Source organism: Chiloscyllium plagiosum, chromosome 19 (assembly GCF_004010195.1).
Source record: "Chiloscyllium plagiosum isolate BGI_BamShark_2017 chromosome 19, ASM401019v2, whole genome shotgun sequence".
NCBI lineage: Eukaryota > Metazoa > Chordata > Chondrichthyes > Orectolobiformes > Hemiscylliidae > Chiloscyllium > Chiloscyllium plagiosum.
The window spans coordinates 19,558,893-19,577,707 of record NC_057728.1 but is presented as its reverse complement, the minus strand read 5'-3'; the positions used below and the strand labels follow the sequence as shown (position 1 = coordinate 19,577,707).

Genomic DNA, 18,815 nt, shown 5'->3' with positions numbered 1-18,815 from the left:
CTATGCTTTCTTCCATCTCCTTGCTGCTATTGGGGGGCCTGTAGTAAACCCCTAAAGAGGTGACTGCTCCCTTGCTGTTCCTAATTTCCACCCATACTCACTCGGTACGCAGATCTTCCTCGACAATGGAAGCTTCTGTAGCTGTGATACCCTCTCTGATTAGTAGTGCTACACCCCCTCCTCTTTTTTTCCTCCCTCCCTATTCTTTTTAAATGCTCTAAACCCTGGAACATCCAGCAACCATTCCTGCCCCTGAGAAACCCATGTCTCTGTTATGGCCACAACATCATAGCACCAGGTACTGATCCATGCTCTAAGTTCGTCACTTTTATTCCTAATACTCCTTGCGTTAAAGCAAACACACTTTAACTGATACCTTGGTTCCTTGCCAGGAAAATCCTTCCCACTAGCTGGTCTACCTCTTGCTATTGCCTCATCTGCATCAACTCTCACTTCCGGTATATAGCTCAGGTTCCCATCCCAAATTAGCTTTTGTTTGTTTGAGGTTTGGAGGTCAATAATATTAACTTTTATTAGTTACATTCCTCCCAAGGAACATAGTTTTAATTGATATTGCATGAAACATGTTAACTATATTAGGCCACTTATCTGGTATATGAATTTTCAGAGTGGGAGGCACAAAACGTAGCTTGCATAATCTGAGGGGGCATGGAAGATAGTGTGTGTGTGTGTGTGTGTGTGTGTTGGGATATGGTTTTGGGTGCTTTGAACACTTTGGAAGTGGAATACTGTGGAGAATTGAAGGATGCATTCTATCTAGTCCATTTCCAAATCTACACTTCTTACTCATTCTGCATAGCTTGCAAAACCAACCCTGAAGTAAATTTTAAAATGCATGTCAAGACTACTGCATCAGATGTGCAGTTTGCAAGCTGCGAAAGTGCTGAGTTTTTCTGAGCCCTGAGGAAGATTTTGATCCTTTTGTTCAAACCCTCGCTGATTTTTCTTTATTTTTATTTCTATTCTTATCTGTTTTAATTTGGAGCTGAGAAGATGACATTCGAATTTTGGGAAACCGTTTGTGATTAAAGGAAAAGAATAGACCAAATTAGCTTTTGTTTGTTTGAGGTTTGGAGGTTAATTGTAGGCTGATGCTTGATTAAAAGGGGTTCTAGACACAGCGACACTATGAAGAGCATTGTATTTAGACAGATAGCAGGAGTTGACTGGAACTGGTTCTGGCAAGTTTATATATTTTTTCTCTCCTTTCGTCCCCCCACTCTACATTACCGTCTAACTGCAGTAGTGCTTATATTTTCCCCAGCATCCATGTTGTGTGTGTGCAGGTGAGAGACAGTGAAAGACACAAGGTGTACAAATCTTTATTCAATTTCCATCACCAGGAAGAAAGGAAACACCAAGGTGGCCAGTGACAAGCAATGCCCTTCTCATCAAAGGGCAATGCTGCGTGATCAAAAAACGTTAAGGGAAGGGTAGGGTTGAAATCAAAATAGAGTTGGAGAGGGAAATAAAGCACTCCACTCGCTGCGGTGCCCACCTCTCCCTGAACAGCTCGAGGGAGCTGGTAGACACCACGTGCTCCTGCTCCAGGGAGACCCAGGCTCGGATATAGTCGCTGAAGAGGGGCAGGCACTTGGCTATAACTACCCCCTCCACAACCTGCTCCCTGGAGCTGTTTATGTCCAGTTTGGCCAGGCTCAGGAGCAGACCCCCCCCCCCACCCCCCCCACACACACATACACAGGGTGCCCAAAGATCAGGAGCATAGGACTGAAGTGCAACCAGAAACGGAAGAAGGCTTTTAAGAAAATCAAAGAATGAGTGCAAAAGCCCACACCCAATACATACATGGTCCAATAAGTCCACAGCACCACAGAACAAGCAGTTGGGCTGGGAGTCTGTGAACCACCGCAATCTGTGGTTGCAGGGGACTGCCGCATGCAGCACCCTCCACCAAGCAAAAGGGGGAGGACTCCAGCGTAGAGAACCCTCCATTGGGGATCTCCACCGCCTGGTGGCAAATGGGCATGCCAAGGCATGTCTGGGCGGTGGATGAGGGAAAAGAGGTGGACTGTGCAGCAGCAGTCTGTACAGGGCTCGCCGTGATAAGTCCCTAAAGGGGACAAAACTTAAAGTTCCAGAGGCAGCTCAAGTTGTGGGGCACAGGTTCCCGTGGGAAGTAGGGGACCTTGAGGCCAATGTGAAATTCCGTCCAGGTAGGGGTGAGCACAGACTGGGTTCCACCGCACACCTGAAAGTGCACCAGTTGGAGGACGATGTCGGGTCCGAGCACCGCCGTTTTAAGGCATCAAATAGCAGTGGCCATGAACCAGACGTCTACTGCTGCCCTACGTCTGGCAAGTTTACATTCAAGGAGATGGCAGATGTTGAATGGCAGTTGCGGCCTTGGATAAAGGTGGTTGGGTTGTCAGGGTGGGACCAGAGTTGGAGTTCTTTTTTGGACTGTGTTTTCTGTGAAGAAGAGTTTTGTGGGCTGATGACACAGCATGAAGATTTGAAAGCTTTTTTTAGCCTAAGCTGCAGTACCTGCTTCTGGAAGCAAGAGTGTTGAAAGCTAAGTAAGAAGTATTGTTGCCTTTACCTAAGTGAACTGAAAAGGTGACCTCTGATTAGTATCTCCAGAAAAGCACCAAGCATCAAAGCTTGTGAAACAATGCATCACGATAACCATTTAAGTAATCTGGGCAGTTTTGTTATTTTCTTTTATTTAGCCCTTAATTTTTTTAATGTTGGTTTTGTGTTAATTGGGCTGAAAACACATTTTTGCTTTAATTAGATTAGCCTGTTTTTAAATTTATTTACTGTGCTAAAACTATTGTATATTAATAAATTAAGGTTTTTGATTAAGATACAAAACTGGTGTCTGGAATTAATTATTCTAAAGTCTGGTTGGGAACCCTGGAGTGACTGTTCAGGGTCTCAAAGGTTTTAATTTTACTGTGCTGTGAATACAGAGGTAAAAAGGCTGATTTGATCTGGATGTCTATCTCCGTGTCATAACACCTTAAAATTCAACTTTATTACACAGTCATATGTAGCACTATAATTGTATACTTTCTTACACATTACATTAACATGTAATTACATTTGGTGTCTTTGGCTGCTGTCATAGACTGTTCTGTTGTTTCAAGGTGTTCAATAAGATAACTAAGAATTTTTTAAAAACATGTTTGCTTAGCTGGTTTTAATTCACATGACTTTACACTTTACATGTTTATTTGTTTATGGGATTCAACATAATTGGCTTAACCAGTATTTGTTGCCCATCCCTGATTGTACTTGAGAAACTTGTGGCTCACCACCTTCTTGAACTGCTGCAAGCCATATCTTGCAGTTGCACCTACAGTATTGCCAGGAAGGAAGTTCCTGTATTTTGAACAAGTGACCATGACATGACGATAAAGTTCCAAGCAGGGTGGTAAATGCCTGGAATGCGTTGCCAGAGGACGTGGTAGAAGCAGAAACAATTTTCAGAAAGCTTTTGCTAAAATGTTGCATGAACAAGAGGTTCGTGTGCAGAATCAAAGTACATAGATGGTAATATCCTGGCATGGATCGGGAACTGGTTAGCAAACAGGAAACAGAAGGAATAGATGGGTTATTTTCGGAGTAGATGACTGATAGGTGAACTATCACGGAGATCAGTGCTTGGCCCCCAGCCTTTCACCATACATCAATGATTTGGATGAGAGAATGAAGGTAAATTTTCTAAATTTTCTGAAGACATAAAATTAGGTGGGATTGTGAGTATGAGGAGAATGTAAAGAGGCTTCAAGACAATTGAAACAAGGATAGTGAGTGGGCAAATGCACGGCAGATACAAGGTTAGTAAGAGTGAAGTTTTGTTAATGTCAGTAGGAATAACAGAAAGGCAGATTATTGGTTAAATGATTATAGAGTGGGAAACATTGGTTTACAAAGGAACCTAGGTGTCCATGTACATTGGTCACTGATAGCAAGTAGTTAGGAAGGTAAATGGTATGTTGGAAGAGGTTTCGAGTCCTGGAGGAAGGAAGTCTTAGGGAGATGCATCTGGAGTATTACATGCAGTGTTGGTCTTTTTATATTTAAAAAATAATATACCAAATATAGAGGGAGTGCAGCAATTATTCACAGAATTGATGTTAAGGATGGTAGGCTTGACATATGAGAGATTAGGTCAACTCAGCTTGGTGGAGTTTAGAAGAATGAGAGGGCATCTCATTGAAATATAAAAGTTATGGTGGGGCTAGACAGACTTGATGAAGGATAATGTTTCCCTGGTGGAGTGTCCAGTACAAGGGTCATGGTCTTAGAATACCTGTAGGCTATTTCAGACTGAGAGGAGGATGAATTTCTTTATTTAGTGGGGTGATCCTGTGGAATCCTCTATCACAGGCAGTGGAGACCAAATACTGAGTATATTAAAGAAAGAAAGAGATTTCTAGAGGCAAAACGTGCCAAGGGATATGGGACAGGATGTTTAGGTAGAGGATTAGTCATTATTGTGTTGAATGGTGGAGCAGGGGCTCAGTGTCCTGAATGATCATCTGCTCCTATTTTCTATATTTCTACACTTTTCACATAACCTTTCAAGGAGAGTGTCATGTTCCCTTGGAATCTCATCAACCTTTGCATGGTACTGTTAGATGGCAGCTAACTGCAAGAGGTCTTCTTCCTGAGGTGTGAAAATGACCAGCCCTTTTTTTCTGCAGCCCATGACCTCTTATGGATATTATGTACCCTCTTGTACAAAGAAAAATGGACAGTGTAAAGAATCTTCGAATGAAGATCATGTGTTCATCTGTGTGCCCAACATGTCTTTTTATTGGTTGGCACCATGTTACAATGATCCTTGTAACCTAACAGATGCTGCCTGCAGAATCCCTTTGTGCTGTAGCGCATATTTGCTTTGTGATACCTTCTTCATGTGGTTTAGGCAGTAGACAATTCCACACATGACACGCATCCATCTGCAAAAATTTGTACACTTGCCTTTGCCAAATGTGAAAGACCACTCCAAGTAATGATACTGCTACCATGTTCTTTGCATGATTTGTAGTCGTTGACCTCCATATGGGCTTCTTTTTTGGTCTGGTCAGAAGATATTTGGTGGGATTCCCTTTTACCAAAGGATACCAATCATGCTCACCTGAAGGAAGGCTGACAGGGAATCATTGTTGAACTGTAGTGCCATCCTTTGTCTGTCCATTTGTCCTGTCTATATGCCTGATAGATGAAAGATTTTGGAAAGAGGCAGCTTGATTTACGCTTTTTGTGAAGAGACCGAAGTTGCTGTGGTTCTGTTCGCCAAGCTGGAAGTTTTTGTTGCAAACGTTTCGTCCCCTGTCCCTCGTTTGCAACAAAAACTTCCAGCTCGGCGAACAGAACCACAGCAACGAGCACCCGAGCTACAAATCTTCTCACAAACCTTGAAGAGACCTAAGTGTTAAAGGGTAGACTTGTTCCGAACACCTTTAATTCAGAAGGCAAATGGAACAAGTGTGCTCAGATGTTCCATCCTCCCTTGCAAATGTCCTGAATGAGACACTACTGCCACAACAGTCACCAAAACAAAAGATCGGTGCACGTACAATATTTTAATGGATCCTTTCTAAAGATCTCGCTGTGATGTTTTATCAGCACAAGTGAATCTTTCCTCTGTTTGCCAGCAAACTGATGCTAGTATTTCTTTAAATGGGTGACCATGACTGACATCTCCCCACCAGATATCTTAGCCTTGTTATGAGTCAGCCTCTGAGTTTTCAAAATAAAAATTCCCAAAATCTTAACAGTGCTTTTGTACAATATGCACTGTTTCTGTACAGGACAATAGACGATTAGTTTGCAAAAACACTGCCACATTTATGCTTTGAATCAACTCTAGAGATAAGTAATAGCATGGAATGTTTTTGCTGATGAACTTCACATGCTTCTAATGTATATTGATTGATTGTTTTTTATTGTGTGTGTGTGTATATAAATATATTAAAAATAATTTTTTGGGATGAAATGAGCTTAAGGGCAGGTGATCTTTTGGATGAGCTGGCGTTTACGGTGAATTGGAGGCTGGCCAGTCAAGCACGGAGTCTGGGGATGACATAAATAACAGAAATGTGATTTCAAGAGCAGATGGGTTAAAGCTGGAGTAAAATAGGTAATGCTTTGGAAGTCAAAGGAGAAAGTACAGTATGGGTTTTAGGGTTAGAATTTCAGTTCAGAGTGAACTAGGGCACCAAATAATACTATATGCAACTTTATAGCACGTTCATCTTGTACAGGATTGATAGTGACAAAATTTGATACCAAGCCATTGAAGGATATTTTCAAACAGATAACTAAAAACTGAGTAGAAGATGTAGATTTAAAGAGCATCTTACTGGATAAAAGTGTGTAAAGAGATGGAAAGGTTTCAGGAGGGAATTCTAAAATTTAAGATCTAGACCACTAAAAGGGATGGCTGCTAATGGTAAAGTGATTAAAATATGGAGAAAAATAAACAAAAATTAGAGGAGTTAAGAAATGTGAGGTTTTGGGACTGGAGGAGATTATAAATTCTCTGGTTTAACATGAGACAGTGACTGGATAGAAAATAGCACAATTAGAAAGTATATGGATCTTCTGACAGTGGTTGATGACTATTATGTTGATCTTCTCAATATATCTTTTAAAAATAGGTTTATTTATTATTTATAAAAATAAAATCCAGAATATTCAGGATTTTAAAACTTTTTTTTTTAATAGATCGACCAGGTTTGGTCAATATATCACAGATTGAACAGATGCAAGAAAGTATTGTTCAAGCCCTTCGCCTCCATCTACATAGCAATCATCCTGATGCTACCTACCTATTTCCCAAACTTCTCCAAAAGATGGCTGACCTCCGCCAGTTGGTTACAGAGCATGCTCAACTTGTTCAGAAGATTAAAAAGACTGAAGCAGACACTTTTTTGCATCCACTTCTACAAGAAATTTACAGGGACATGTACTAACATAATGACGTACTTTATCTACATTGTAGAGGTCCAGTAAGAATAATTAAGAGTGCAAAGATTACTTTTTATTCAATAGTTACACAATGCTCTCAGGTTTGCTTTATCTGATATGCTGAATGTTGTATATCATGCCACAACATAGTGCATCTTACTTGCTCAAATTTCAAGCACATTTGAAATAACTTGGGTTTATTAAGCCAAATGTGCTTTGTAACTAAGTTCAGTTATTCCATTTCCTCATTTGGCAATTTCATGGCTTCAAGTAACCAAACTATTCAATTACTTTCTAACATAAGATGAGAATCTAATAGTTTATTGCAAAATTAAACTATGAAAGGATACATTTCTTATGAGTAAATTAATCCATGACTATTAATCATTAGTCCAAAGTGAGACATTCTGTTGGTATTTTATAAATCCTCTTGCTGTCAGCAATTTGATCATTGTATGCAATAAATGCAATACAATAATTCAAACAATGCAGCTCATTATGTTCGTAGCCATAACTTCATCAACATAAATTTTAAGCATGCACAGTTTTAAATAATTAATATAATCTATGTATCATTGTATACTTTCACAGTAAAAGGGAAAAAACCACTACTCTAAAATGGGTGAAATTAAACAAAGTCCAGACTAACTAGCAACCAATTAAAGAAAAACAAATAGCCTGACTAGCTGATCCACAACAGCCAACTACAGGTATGGTTAAATGAAGTTATAACGATGACACTTCAGCATTTCTTCAGCCGACTATCTCCAAAAAAGAATCATTTTATTTTTCCACTATTTTGAAAATACATATCTAATTCATGGCATAAAATCATCATAATTACAATATGTAAATAACCAGCAGGAAATATCAATGTCAGAATGCTTTTACCTTGAGTGAGATGCTGATTTGAAATATAATTTCCAAGAGTGGGGAGGGACCCATTCCGTCAGGTCGCTACTATTTCAAATAGAATAAAAGGAATGGAGGAATTTAAATCTTAATTGAAATTACAAACAGAAATATGTACTATGAAGTCCAAAAAATATTTATAATATATCCTTCTTCTTTATTGATTATCAATATTCTCTAGAAGATACAGCACACTAATCTCTCCTTTTGAGAATGTAACCCAAAATATCTTTTCAAAAGATGTCTTTCCTGGCAATCTTCTGTTTACTGCACTTACAAATTACAAACTTGGCAAACCCTGTGGGATTTTTTTTTTAAAATACTGATTGCAGACTTTTCATCAATGGCAAAAAGCAATTTGAAGAAAATCTATGATTAAATGTAATTTTTTAAAAATTAGGACAAAGAAAACATGAATAAAATTTGAAAGTTATTATGTTCCTCTTAGATATTTAAATACTCTGATATGAAGCTACTCTTTCAATGTTTTTGAAGCAAATGTTAACTCTTTGCATTCAAGGAGGGGCAATAGGAATTCCCTTTTAAGATGATTAACCATTGAAAACATAGAATGATTACAACTCAGGAGGATACCACTTGCCTTGCCTAGTTATTATTAATTTGCTGTATGAGGAATTCTGCTAATCCCACTCTCCTGCCCCTGACCCCATCGACCTACAAATTATTTTCTCTTAAAGTGGTTATTCATTTCCATTTTTTAAAGCAACAGTTGAATTTACAACCTTCTCGAACAGAATAGTCTAGATTCTAATTATTTGGTGCATTAAATGTAAGGTAATCTTATGTTTCATTTGATTATTTTCTTCAAATCTTTTCTGTACCTGTTCTAAACCTTTCATACTTTTGCAAAGTAAAAAAATCCAGTTGATACTGAACCAGTATTTTCTAAAGGTTCATCATAACTTTGTTACTTCTCACGTTATATCATTTTACTTACCAAGGCCCCTAATAAATTAGTGTCTTTTAAAGCACTGGCTTGATCTACTTCCCTTTTAAATTGTTCGCTTTAGTTTGTTGCCTTTCCTTAATCTTCCTATCCAATGTATAGTACCACTTCTTTTTGCATTAAATTTCATCTGCCACATGTTCACAAATTCTAAACTGTACTCCTAAAGTCTTTAAGATCCTCCTTGTTCTTCACAATACTTCCAATTTGATGTTATCTGAAAATTTTGAAAATATGTTCTGTACACCAACAAAACATGATTAATATATATCAAGAAAAGTAGGAGTCCTAATATACCATAAGACATAGGAGCAGAAATTGCACCATTTAGTCCATTGGTTCTGCTCCACCATTCAGTCATGGCTGATAAGTTTCTCGACTCCATTCTCCTGCTTTCTCCCCATCCCTTTGATATTCAAGAACCTATCTATCTCAGCCTTAAATACACTCAATGACCTGGCCTACACAGCCTTCTGTGGCAATGAATTCCATAGATTCACCATTCTCTGGCTGAAGAAGTTTCTCCTTACCTCAAATCTAGGGCTGTGCCCTCGAGTCCTAGTGTCTCTTACCAATGAAAATATCTTCCCAACATCTACTCTGTCCAGGCCATTCGGTATTCTGTAAGTTTCTATTAGATTCCCCACCTCATCCTTCTAAACCCCATTGAGTATAGACCCAGAGTCCTTATATGGTAAGCTTTTCATTTCTGGCTCCGTTCTCATGAACCTTCTCTGAACATGCTTCAGGGCCAGTACACCCTTCCTGAGATACGGGGCCCAAATCTGCATACAATACTCCAAATGTGGTCTGACCAAGGCCTTACAGAGCCTCTGAAGTACATCCTGTTTCCTTATTCAAGTACATTCAAAATAAATGCCATAATAATGACCTCCGAGAAGCTCTATTCTCCCAACCAGTTTGAAAAATAATCATTTACCACTACACTGCTTATTGTCACTCAGCCAATTTTACATCCGTACTCTGATTCTTATACCATGGACCTCAACTTTCCTCAAAAGCTGATTGTGACATTTTTGTAATTTCCTTTGCAAGTCCATATACATCACATTAACTGCATTACTCGCCTCTGCTCTTTCTGCTCCCTCACCTAAAAACTCAGGCAAATTGGTGAAACACAGTTTGTCTCTCATAAATCTATGCTGGCTTTCTTTAATTTAATCCACATTTGTCCATGTAACTATTAACTATATCCTGGAAAGGTGTTTCTGGAAAATTCCTACCATGGAGGTTAAACTGACTGACCTGTACTTTCTACATTTATTCATGCACCTTTTTTTATTTTGAACAAAGGTTCACAATTTTCCTATTCTTTGCCTATACTACCAGATCCCAGGTGATTTGGAAGATTATGACCAGTACCAGTACCTCCGCATCCTCAGATGTATCCCAATTACTTATGTTAATTTTAATTACAGCCAGCCTTTCTTTTATCTAATTAAGACACGTGAAGATCTTTCTGTTCCTCATTTAATCCACCCCTCTCCTGCAAACTATTCAAAGATCCATTGGAGACTTTTGGATTCTCCTTTGTGTTAGTTATCTGACTCCTATTCTCTTCTTGTCACCTGTTCCTTTTTTCACTTATTTGAAAATTTTATTTTCAACTTGCTTATTTGAATCATCAACCTGACACGTCAAATGGACTCTTTTTAACAATTCTTTGTGCTTTATCTCTTTAATCATGCAGAATATTCTGGCTTTAGTTTCCCTTCTTCCCTGCTTTTTAAGGGAGTGATGATAGAAAAAAGGATGAATTGGGTACTAAGGGCAGTCTACTGTTCCAGTGAGTAATTTATTAAAAGTAATATTGTGAATGACTGACTGCAAACGTTTTAACTTCATGTAACAGTTCAAAATATCACCAATATTTGTAGAATGGGTGTTCAGGAGTTAAAATGCTTATGCCTGATCAGAAAACTTTTTTATTTAAATGAAGATCTATAGGTCAGATTCTTCTCTCTTTCGGGACCCATTATTAAAACAGTCTGTGATGTAATGAAATACCTAAATTAACTTGCTTAGTATTTACTTCGGGACTGCTGGATATTTCCCCCTGCCACTGTTAAGACGTAAATAACTGGAAAAGCTAATGATTATTTTACTCAGTGTGGCCAAGATCAACTTATTATTAACCAGCAATAACCATAACAAAACTGTGCAAGTTAAGCAGTCATATGTTTCTACTTATATGTAGAATTTGAATGGTACTGCCACATTGCCTTCTCTCTCAAAATAATAGTAATCTGCCTTCACATTTGAGCCTTGAGCATTATCTTAACTTCTGTACCCTGTAACTGCTTCAGTTGCATAAAATTGTATTTTTCTACTAAAAAAAAATGACATTGTACATGGTGTATTTTTTTATCAAATACATGAATTTTTTAAGTGTCCTTTAGAGATTTGTACAAGGACATTCCTTTGTTCAACCAAGGAACTCAATATAGGAAATATAATGTGAAATTGTGTATAGAATTCAAAATATCAATAAACATTAAGTTTGTGAAATAAGTCAAAAAAGATAAATACAGTATAGCAATATGGCATCCCTATTTTGTTTATTCAACATACTCTTGTTTCTGAGAAAATTTTGTGAATTAAGTTAGTTTAAAATTCATAGTCTTCACTTTTTGATTCTGAAAGAATGAGTGGGTTAATTTTTCAAAATATCTATCGTTTTCCATTATCCCTTTTCAATTATGTAATATTTGCATTTAATGCAACAAATGTGTCTTTCAAATAGAATTTATAATATAATATTCTAGAATTTAAATTCAGTAGTGAAAGGAATTTATATACAACGATAAATGACATATTGAACCCAAAAGAACGTGAGTCTATGCTTTAACTTTCCTGTCAATTTCTTTCTATGATCCCAAAATTAATAGAATTATTTGTCCTTTGTTAATAGATATATATTGCAGTAAGGTCAATTAAAAATAAATGTTTATCTTTCCTGTCTTTGCATTTTCATTGTGCTTACTATGCATTTTCATTTTTGCAGATAAACCCATTATCCTCTATTTTTAATAGGAATGTATTAAGTCTGCATTATATGAAGATCGAATTTGTTAGTTGCCAAAATGTATTACACAATTCATTTATGTTTCACAGCTCTGTGGAAATTTGAAGAGTAAATCAAATGATCCTAAAGTGCAACTCAATCAATGCAAATGTGGTACTTGTTTGAAACATTGTGCAATCACAAATTTGTTCTCCACGGCATTCTTCGTTGTTTCTTAATGAGAATTCTTAATAATGGTACCCACATGTTTCTAGTCACCATTTACTATTTCAGTTTCAATAATCCTGGCGCAATAAAAGAGGCATAAATAAATGCTTTGTAATCTAAGATGATGGAGCATTGACAAATCAAAGCTCACTGTGCCAAAGTGTATCCAATTTACTGTAGGATTCCAATTGAGAACCATCACAAGGAAAGAGTTTGAAAATTATGCCCTTCATGAAATGAGGGATATAGTTATACTTGAGATTTGGTTACAGTGTGGTTAAGTATGTTCTGCGCAGGTTTGATAGCACTGAACACTAACTTACCAATTCTATTGATAAGATTTTGATTGACTCCTTTTTGGAGCTTTAAAAGTTTACTTGAGACTTTTGTAATGTACTGAGCCCTTATTGCCTTTCTTTCTCTTTATGCTGCTTTCAATATAATAATATGCCCAATGCATGAAGCACCTTTTGGATGAGACTGTTAACCCTAAAATTGTCTTTTCATAGTATACCACTGATGTGGAAAATGTCAAAAATGATTGGAGAAATTATGAAGAGACAGTAAAATCAGAAGGTGCTTCCATTGCATGCCATTATGGTAATTATTTAATTGTGAAAACACTCCGACATAGTCCAATAGTGTCCTATTTACAGCAATAAAACTAATTAGGCCGATTTCATTATGTTACGAATTAAGCAGTGTCTGCTTTTAAATATGCTTATTTTCCTGAATTTAATTTTTCAATTGCCACTTATGCTTGAAATGTTTGTATATTACAGATAACCAGAAAGTGCCAACAAGCCTTAATGTAAATTGTATTTGTGGAATCTTAGCCAATGAGAGTTTAAGCTTTTCTTTGGGAATACTTGAGTCATCATTACTGTATTCTCAAAGTATGTAGATTGTCACATGTTCTAGTTAATTTTTTTTATTTACTAGTTTTGTTACTTCTCTCCCTCCAATCAGTTGAATTTACTTTGTATATTATATCATAACGAAAGGAGACTGACAGCCTAAAAATTGCTGAAGATTTCACAGCATTTTACAAGCACCAGAAAGGTTTGAGTTATAATATTCTTTTGAAACATGATGAAATATATTCCATCACTTGGCTTGTATCTTTCTTAAAAGTACATTTTAGGTAAAATCTCTGCTATTGGAGAAAAACATAATGCTGGTGACTGAATATTGCCAGCTATCATGACATAAAAGTTGTGTGCAATTGTGGTATTTAGATCAGGATGCTTTGTTTCCTTCACACCAGAATATAGATGAATTATCCATTTCATATTCTTTGGTGATGTATTGAAATAGAACAGCAATCATTCTTGGTAAGTGATGCAAAAACAAAAAATCATGTATAGATGTAATTGCATTTAATTTTTTAAAATGTAGTTATTAGTCTCTGTCATAGCGATTATTTGCCTTCTGTTTGAGATTCTAGCCAATATGATGCTAAAATGTGAGAATTCTGCACATAAAACAGATGAAAGAGATTTATTTCAATACCTCCTGGGCAGAGGGCATCAAAGCCCTTTATAAACTGAGACCAGTAAAATGTTTAAGTTTAATTAAAATGTATATATTCTGGGTTTAAGAGTTTTCTTTCCTCAGGTCAAATGAAATACTTTTTTTCCAGAACAGGTGTAAATATAAATTAGATGCTGTTTCTGAGAAACACATTGAAAGCCAAGCAGTGGCTTGAAAAATTTAGAGAAAAATGTAAGCTAACTTTGCACTTTATCATGAAATGTATTCAGAAATCCATCGAAACTTGTGCAGAGAACCATAACAACATTTTGTATAGCATAGAATTTACATGGGAAATGTTGGTTTTAAGAATATTAACATGTATCATAGTAGAAATAATCAATAGTGAAATTGATTATGTTTTCACTAAGATTTGTATTGGGATGTTCTCTGTAACTTAAGGGATAGTGGTCTAACAACCAAACTAGATTTCAAAGTACCCTTTGAGCTGTAATTGTTTGGGATGTATTGTATATACACAACAGCCTTTTGCTGCAAAACTTTTACTGAACATATCTTTGAAGTTAAGAAACTTTTATCCTCTTGTATCTTTTTAAAAACAATAAAGAGATGCTCAAGAACAAATTGAATGGTTGATATTTATTTATAGAAGTTCCCATTTAAAATAAACCATATGCTATACTTTAAGGTTAGGTTTATGGAAAATTACCATCGCAATATTGCTAGCGACATCCAGGAATGTTACTGAATAGCATATATACCAAGCATCCCTACTACTACCAGAACTGAAAAAGATTTGTAACATTAGAAACACCAACCTAGGATATGGCCTTTCAAGATTTGACTCAGGAAATCACTGAAAGTTTTGCTACAACATATAAATTTGAAAAGCTTCAGTTGTCCCTGTTGAGAATTTTGATTACCAGGGGAGCTGCAGATTCCTAAAGCTAGATTTCAAACTAATTTGTTACAGTTCTCACTAAGTATAGACTCAGACTAATACTGCTTCCAGTCTAAAAATCCAGTTTATTTAAAAAAACAAATTTAATTACCTTCTGATTTATTTGTCTCTAAGTTTGAATATTTGAGCTGTTGGACCTGCCATGATACTCAAATGGGTACTTGCCAACAATGTGATATGTGCACTCTAATGCACACATGCAAATATCTTTCCGGATAAATATTTAAAAATTGTATACAAAGTTTATGGAGAGAGAACTAGCTATGTAGCATATCTTTGAATTTATGCACAGAGGTACATGCATATGTCTATAATATGTATAAAGTCTGTAAAACATATTTGCCTTAATCTTTCAAGCTTCCTCAGATTATGTAGCAAATGTGATAGCCCTAAGAACAGGCCAAGAAACTACAAGCCTGTTAGTTTAAAATTTAGTTGGAACCCATAATCACAGAAAAAATCAACAGGCACATGAAGACATTAGTTAATTCAGGAAAGCCAATTGTGACAGACTGATTGTACTAATCTAATTGAATGTTTTGATTCAAAGACAGTTAATTAAATCAATCAGGTGGATTTGGATGTGGAATTTTAAGAATTAAGTTTGACAAAGTACTACATAAAAGGCTGATTAACAAAATTGAGGCTTGTGGAATAGAAACAATTTGAGTCATAGAGATGTACAGCATGGAAACAGACCCTTCGGTCCAACTCATCCATGCTGACCAGATATCCCAACCCAATCCAGTCCCACTTACCACCACCTGGCCCATATCCCTCCAACCCTTCCTATTCATGAACCATTCCAGATGCCTTTTAAATATTGCCATCGTACTAGCGTCCACCACTTCCTCTGGCAGCTCATTCCATACACTGACCAATCTCTACGTGAACAAGTTGCCCCTTAGGTATCTTTTTATATCTTTCACCTCTCACCCTAAACCTCTGCCCTCTAGTTCTGGACTCCCCCACCCCAGGGAAAAGACTTTGTCTACTTATCCTACCCATGCCCCTCATGATTTTATAAACCTTTATAAGGTCACCACTCAGTCTCCGATGCTCCAGGGTAAGAGCCCCTATATCTCAAATCCTCCAACCCTGGCAACATCCTTGTAAATTCAAAGTTTGTGAGAATATCCTTGTAAATCTTTTTTGAACCCTTTCAAGTTTCACAACATCCTTCCGATAGGAAGACCAGAATTGCAAGCAATATTCCAAAAAAATGGCCTAACCAATGTCCTATACAGCCACAACATGATCTCCCAACTCCTATACTCTATACTCTGACCAATAAAGGAAAGCATACCAACACCTTCTTCACTAATCTATCTACCTGTGACTCCACTTTTATTAAGAACAAAAAGCAGAATATCATGATAGAGGGCTACTTCTTGGACTTTGAAGAGGTAGACAGTGGTATCTCCCAAGGGTCAGTTACAAAGACGACTTTTTTTTGTTATATGTAAATGACATGGATCTTGGAATAAAGTTTGTCTATGATACCAAACATGAAGTAGTGGTAACCAGTGAGGGTATGAATCATCGGCACAGGAGCAGCTCCCTTTAATTACATAGGCTTCAATTTTACTAATGTCTAATGGAGCACAATCTTACAAAGGCTCATTAGTGTAGAAGTAGTGTTTTTATTTGTGCCAAACTAGATTTGAAATTCTACCAAGTTGTGATCACTACTGCCCAGATGATCTTTAACTGCCATCTTAGTAATTTTACCACAATACACATTACTTGATCTGAAATGGCCTGATTACAGGTGGTTTGTAAGAAACAACTCTGATGCACTCTACAAATCCATCTTCCATGTTACCTTATCTATCTTGTTACACATGTTGTGTGCTTTCAGATAGAGCCTTAAGCTTTGTCTTTTTACCATTGTTAGTCTGCTGCAGTCTTATGCTTAGTTTCTGCATGTTCCTTTCACTTTACCATTGACGTCTTTACTATCCTACATCTCTGCTCTTTTTGATTTTTAAACTTCCCTTCAATTGAACCTAATCCTCACTAATTGCAGATAGGGCCCAAATCTATGATTCATTAGATTGTTGGTCTCAGCATAGTTTAAGATACAGCTGCCTCTTTGCCAAGGACTGGCAACAGAGCCCCACAAATTGGAACCACTTTCTCTGACACCAATCTGTAAGTCATACATTCACTGTTCTAATCTTAGAATCCCTACAGTGTGGAAACAAGCCTACACCGACCCTCCGAAGAGTATTTCACCCAGACCCATTCTCCTACCCCACTACTCTCCATTTCCCATGACTAATGCAGCTAACCTACAAATCCCTGAACATTATGGGCAATTTTGCATGGCCAATTCACCTAACCTGCACATCCTTTGGACTGTGGGAGGAAACCGGAGCACCCAGAAGAAAGCCACGCAGACACAGAGAAAACTCCACACAGTTGTCCGAGGCTAGAATCGAACCAGAGTCCCTGGCACTGAGGCAGCAGTGCTAATCAGTTAGCCACCGTGCTACCCCTATCTACCTTTTGCCAATTTGCATGTGGGTCACATGGAAATTCTGAGATTACCACCTTTGTGGTTCTGTTTTTGTAAATTTAGCTCTAAACTGCTTATAATCTCAACAGCACCTCTTCAGAGGTCTTACCTATTGTTGGTACCTATGTGGACCATGAAAACTTCATTTTCCCACTCCAAATTCCTCTTGTTCTTGTCTCAAAAGAAAGATATCAGACTTGAAATATTAACTCTTTCTCTTCACAGATACTGCCAGACATGTGAAGTTTCTACCACATTCTGTTTGCTTAATTATGATGGTCAACTTACATTTAAAAGACAGATTTTTCTTTAGCACTACTTTAAAAACACATAGACATTACAATGCAGCATCTAACACCAACATCTGAAGATCTAATAAAAATATCTAATTACAATGATACAGGAATTTATCAGCAATAGGTCTCAACTGCCTGTTTTACTTAAAAAGTTTTATTTTATGTCTTTTTTTTAATTTAGCATTCTCTTATTTCTATTAGTTATTTGGTTACTTATATATGTCAGATGTTTCTTTCATGCAATTTTGGATCCTTGAATGGTAGCATCCAATATGTTATCCAGAATGATGAGAATGTTCAACAAATAACACTGCTTCACTTAATGGGAAACTAGACAAACAATAAGATAGAAGGAAACAGAATTATAATTATAGATAGAAAAATGGGTGGAGAAATACTAGCATGAACTGGTCAGGCCAAAAAGCCTGTTTCTATGCTGTATGTTCTATGTCAACCTAAATTTATCCTTTAAGTCTAGTTAATAACTATATAATAAGCCATTTTGATACAACCTTTTTTTTCTTTTAAGATAATCTGGATGGAAATCAGTACAATTTTAAAAGCAAGCATTCAAAAATTCCAGTTGTTTACTGAAAAAATGAAGCCACAAAATTCCATGGTTTAAAACCAACACATTTTTACTGGAGTCAAATAAAGCAAATAATAACCACTATCAACATAAATTAAACAATAATTAACAAGCCAATATTAGAAAATCATAATGTTACAAATTAACTAGCAGATACAATTAATCTTTCAAATTTGGCCAGTAGTTCACTCAGCATATCAACCTCCGTAATGAATCCCTTCAAAACTCGGCCTTTCTCACAAAGAATTTCAACTCTTCTACATTTATCATCTTCCCAACTGATAATGCTGAACCAAGGGCAGCACGGTGACTCAGTAGTAAGCATTGCTGCCTCATAGCGCATTCCACCTCATTCCACCCTCAAGTGGCCATCTGGAGTTCGCACATTCTCCGTGTCTGCATGGGTTTCCATCCACAGTCCAAGGATGAACAGGTTAGGTGGATTGGCAATTGGAAATGCAGGGTTACCAGGATAGGATACTTTTCAGAGGGTCAGTGTGGACCTGATGGACAAAATGGTCTGCTTCCATGCTGTAGGGATTTCTAAAATTCTACGTTTCAAAAGCAGTCTTTACCAATAATTCTTCGCCTTATGATGGTTTGAATGCTATAGATCAACTAATATTATCTTCAAGTAATAGAAATAATTGCAATATTTCCACATTTGCCTATAACCAACTTCTGAAGCTAGCCTCAGCCTTCTCCAGTCTATCTGTACTGCATCACTGTGACTGTAATCATTTGTGCTCTGATGGAACTGTCCTTTTATATGGTTTCAGCTAGTTTCAGTCTCCCCACATATATTGGTTTCCAATTTCAATTTCAGTCTTAATTTCCTTAGAAACTGGAAAAG

The 18,815-nt window shown here is 36.9% G+C and overlaps 1 protein-coding gene across 6 annotated transcripts in view; it reads left to right on the top strand.

The window, feature by feature from the left end:
- Positions 1–9,242, top strand: part of pparab (peroxisome proliferator-activated receptor alpha b) — a 67,890-nt gene extending 58,648 nt beyond the window's left edge. For 5 of the 6 annotated variants that reach the window (XM_043709262.1, XM_043709263.1, XM_043709260.1 and 2 more), the window contains one exon: positions 6,727–9,242. In XM_043709262.1, coding sequence (XP_043565197.1) covers positions 6,727–6,974 — 248 coding nt within the window. In that variant the 3' untranslated portion in view covers positions 6,975–9,242. The remainder of the gene's footprint in view (positions 1–6,726) is intronic. The other variant, XR_006314462.1, reaches the window with a different exon arrangement.
- Positions 9,243–18,815: the final 9,573 nt, after the last annotated feature.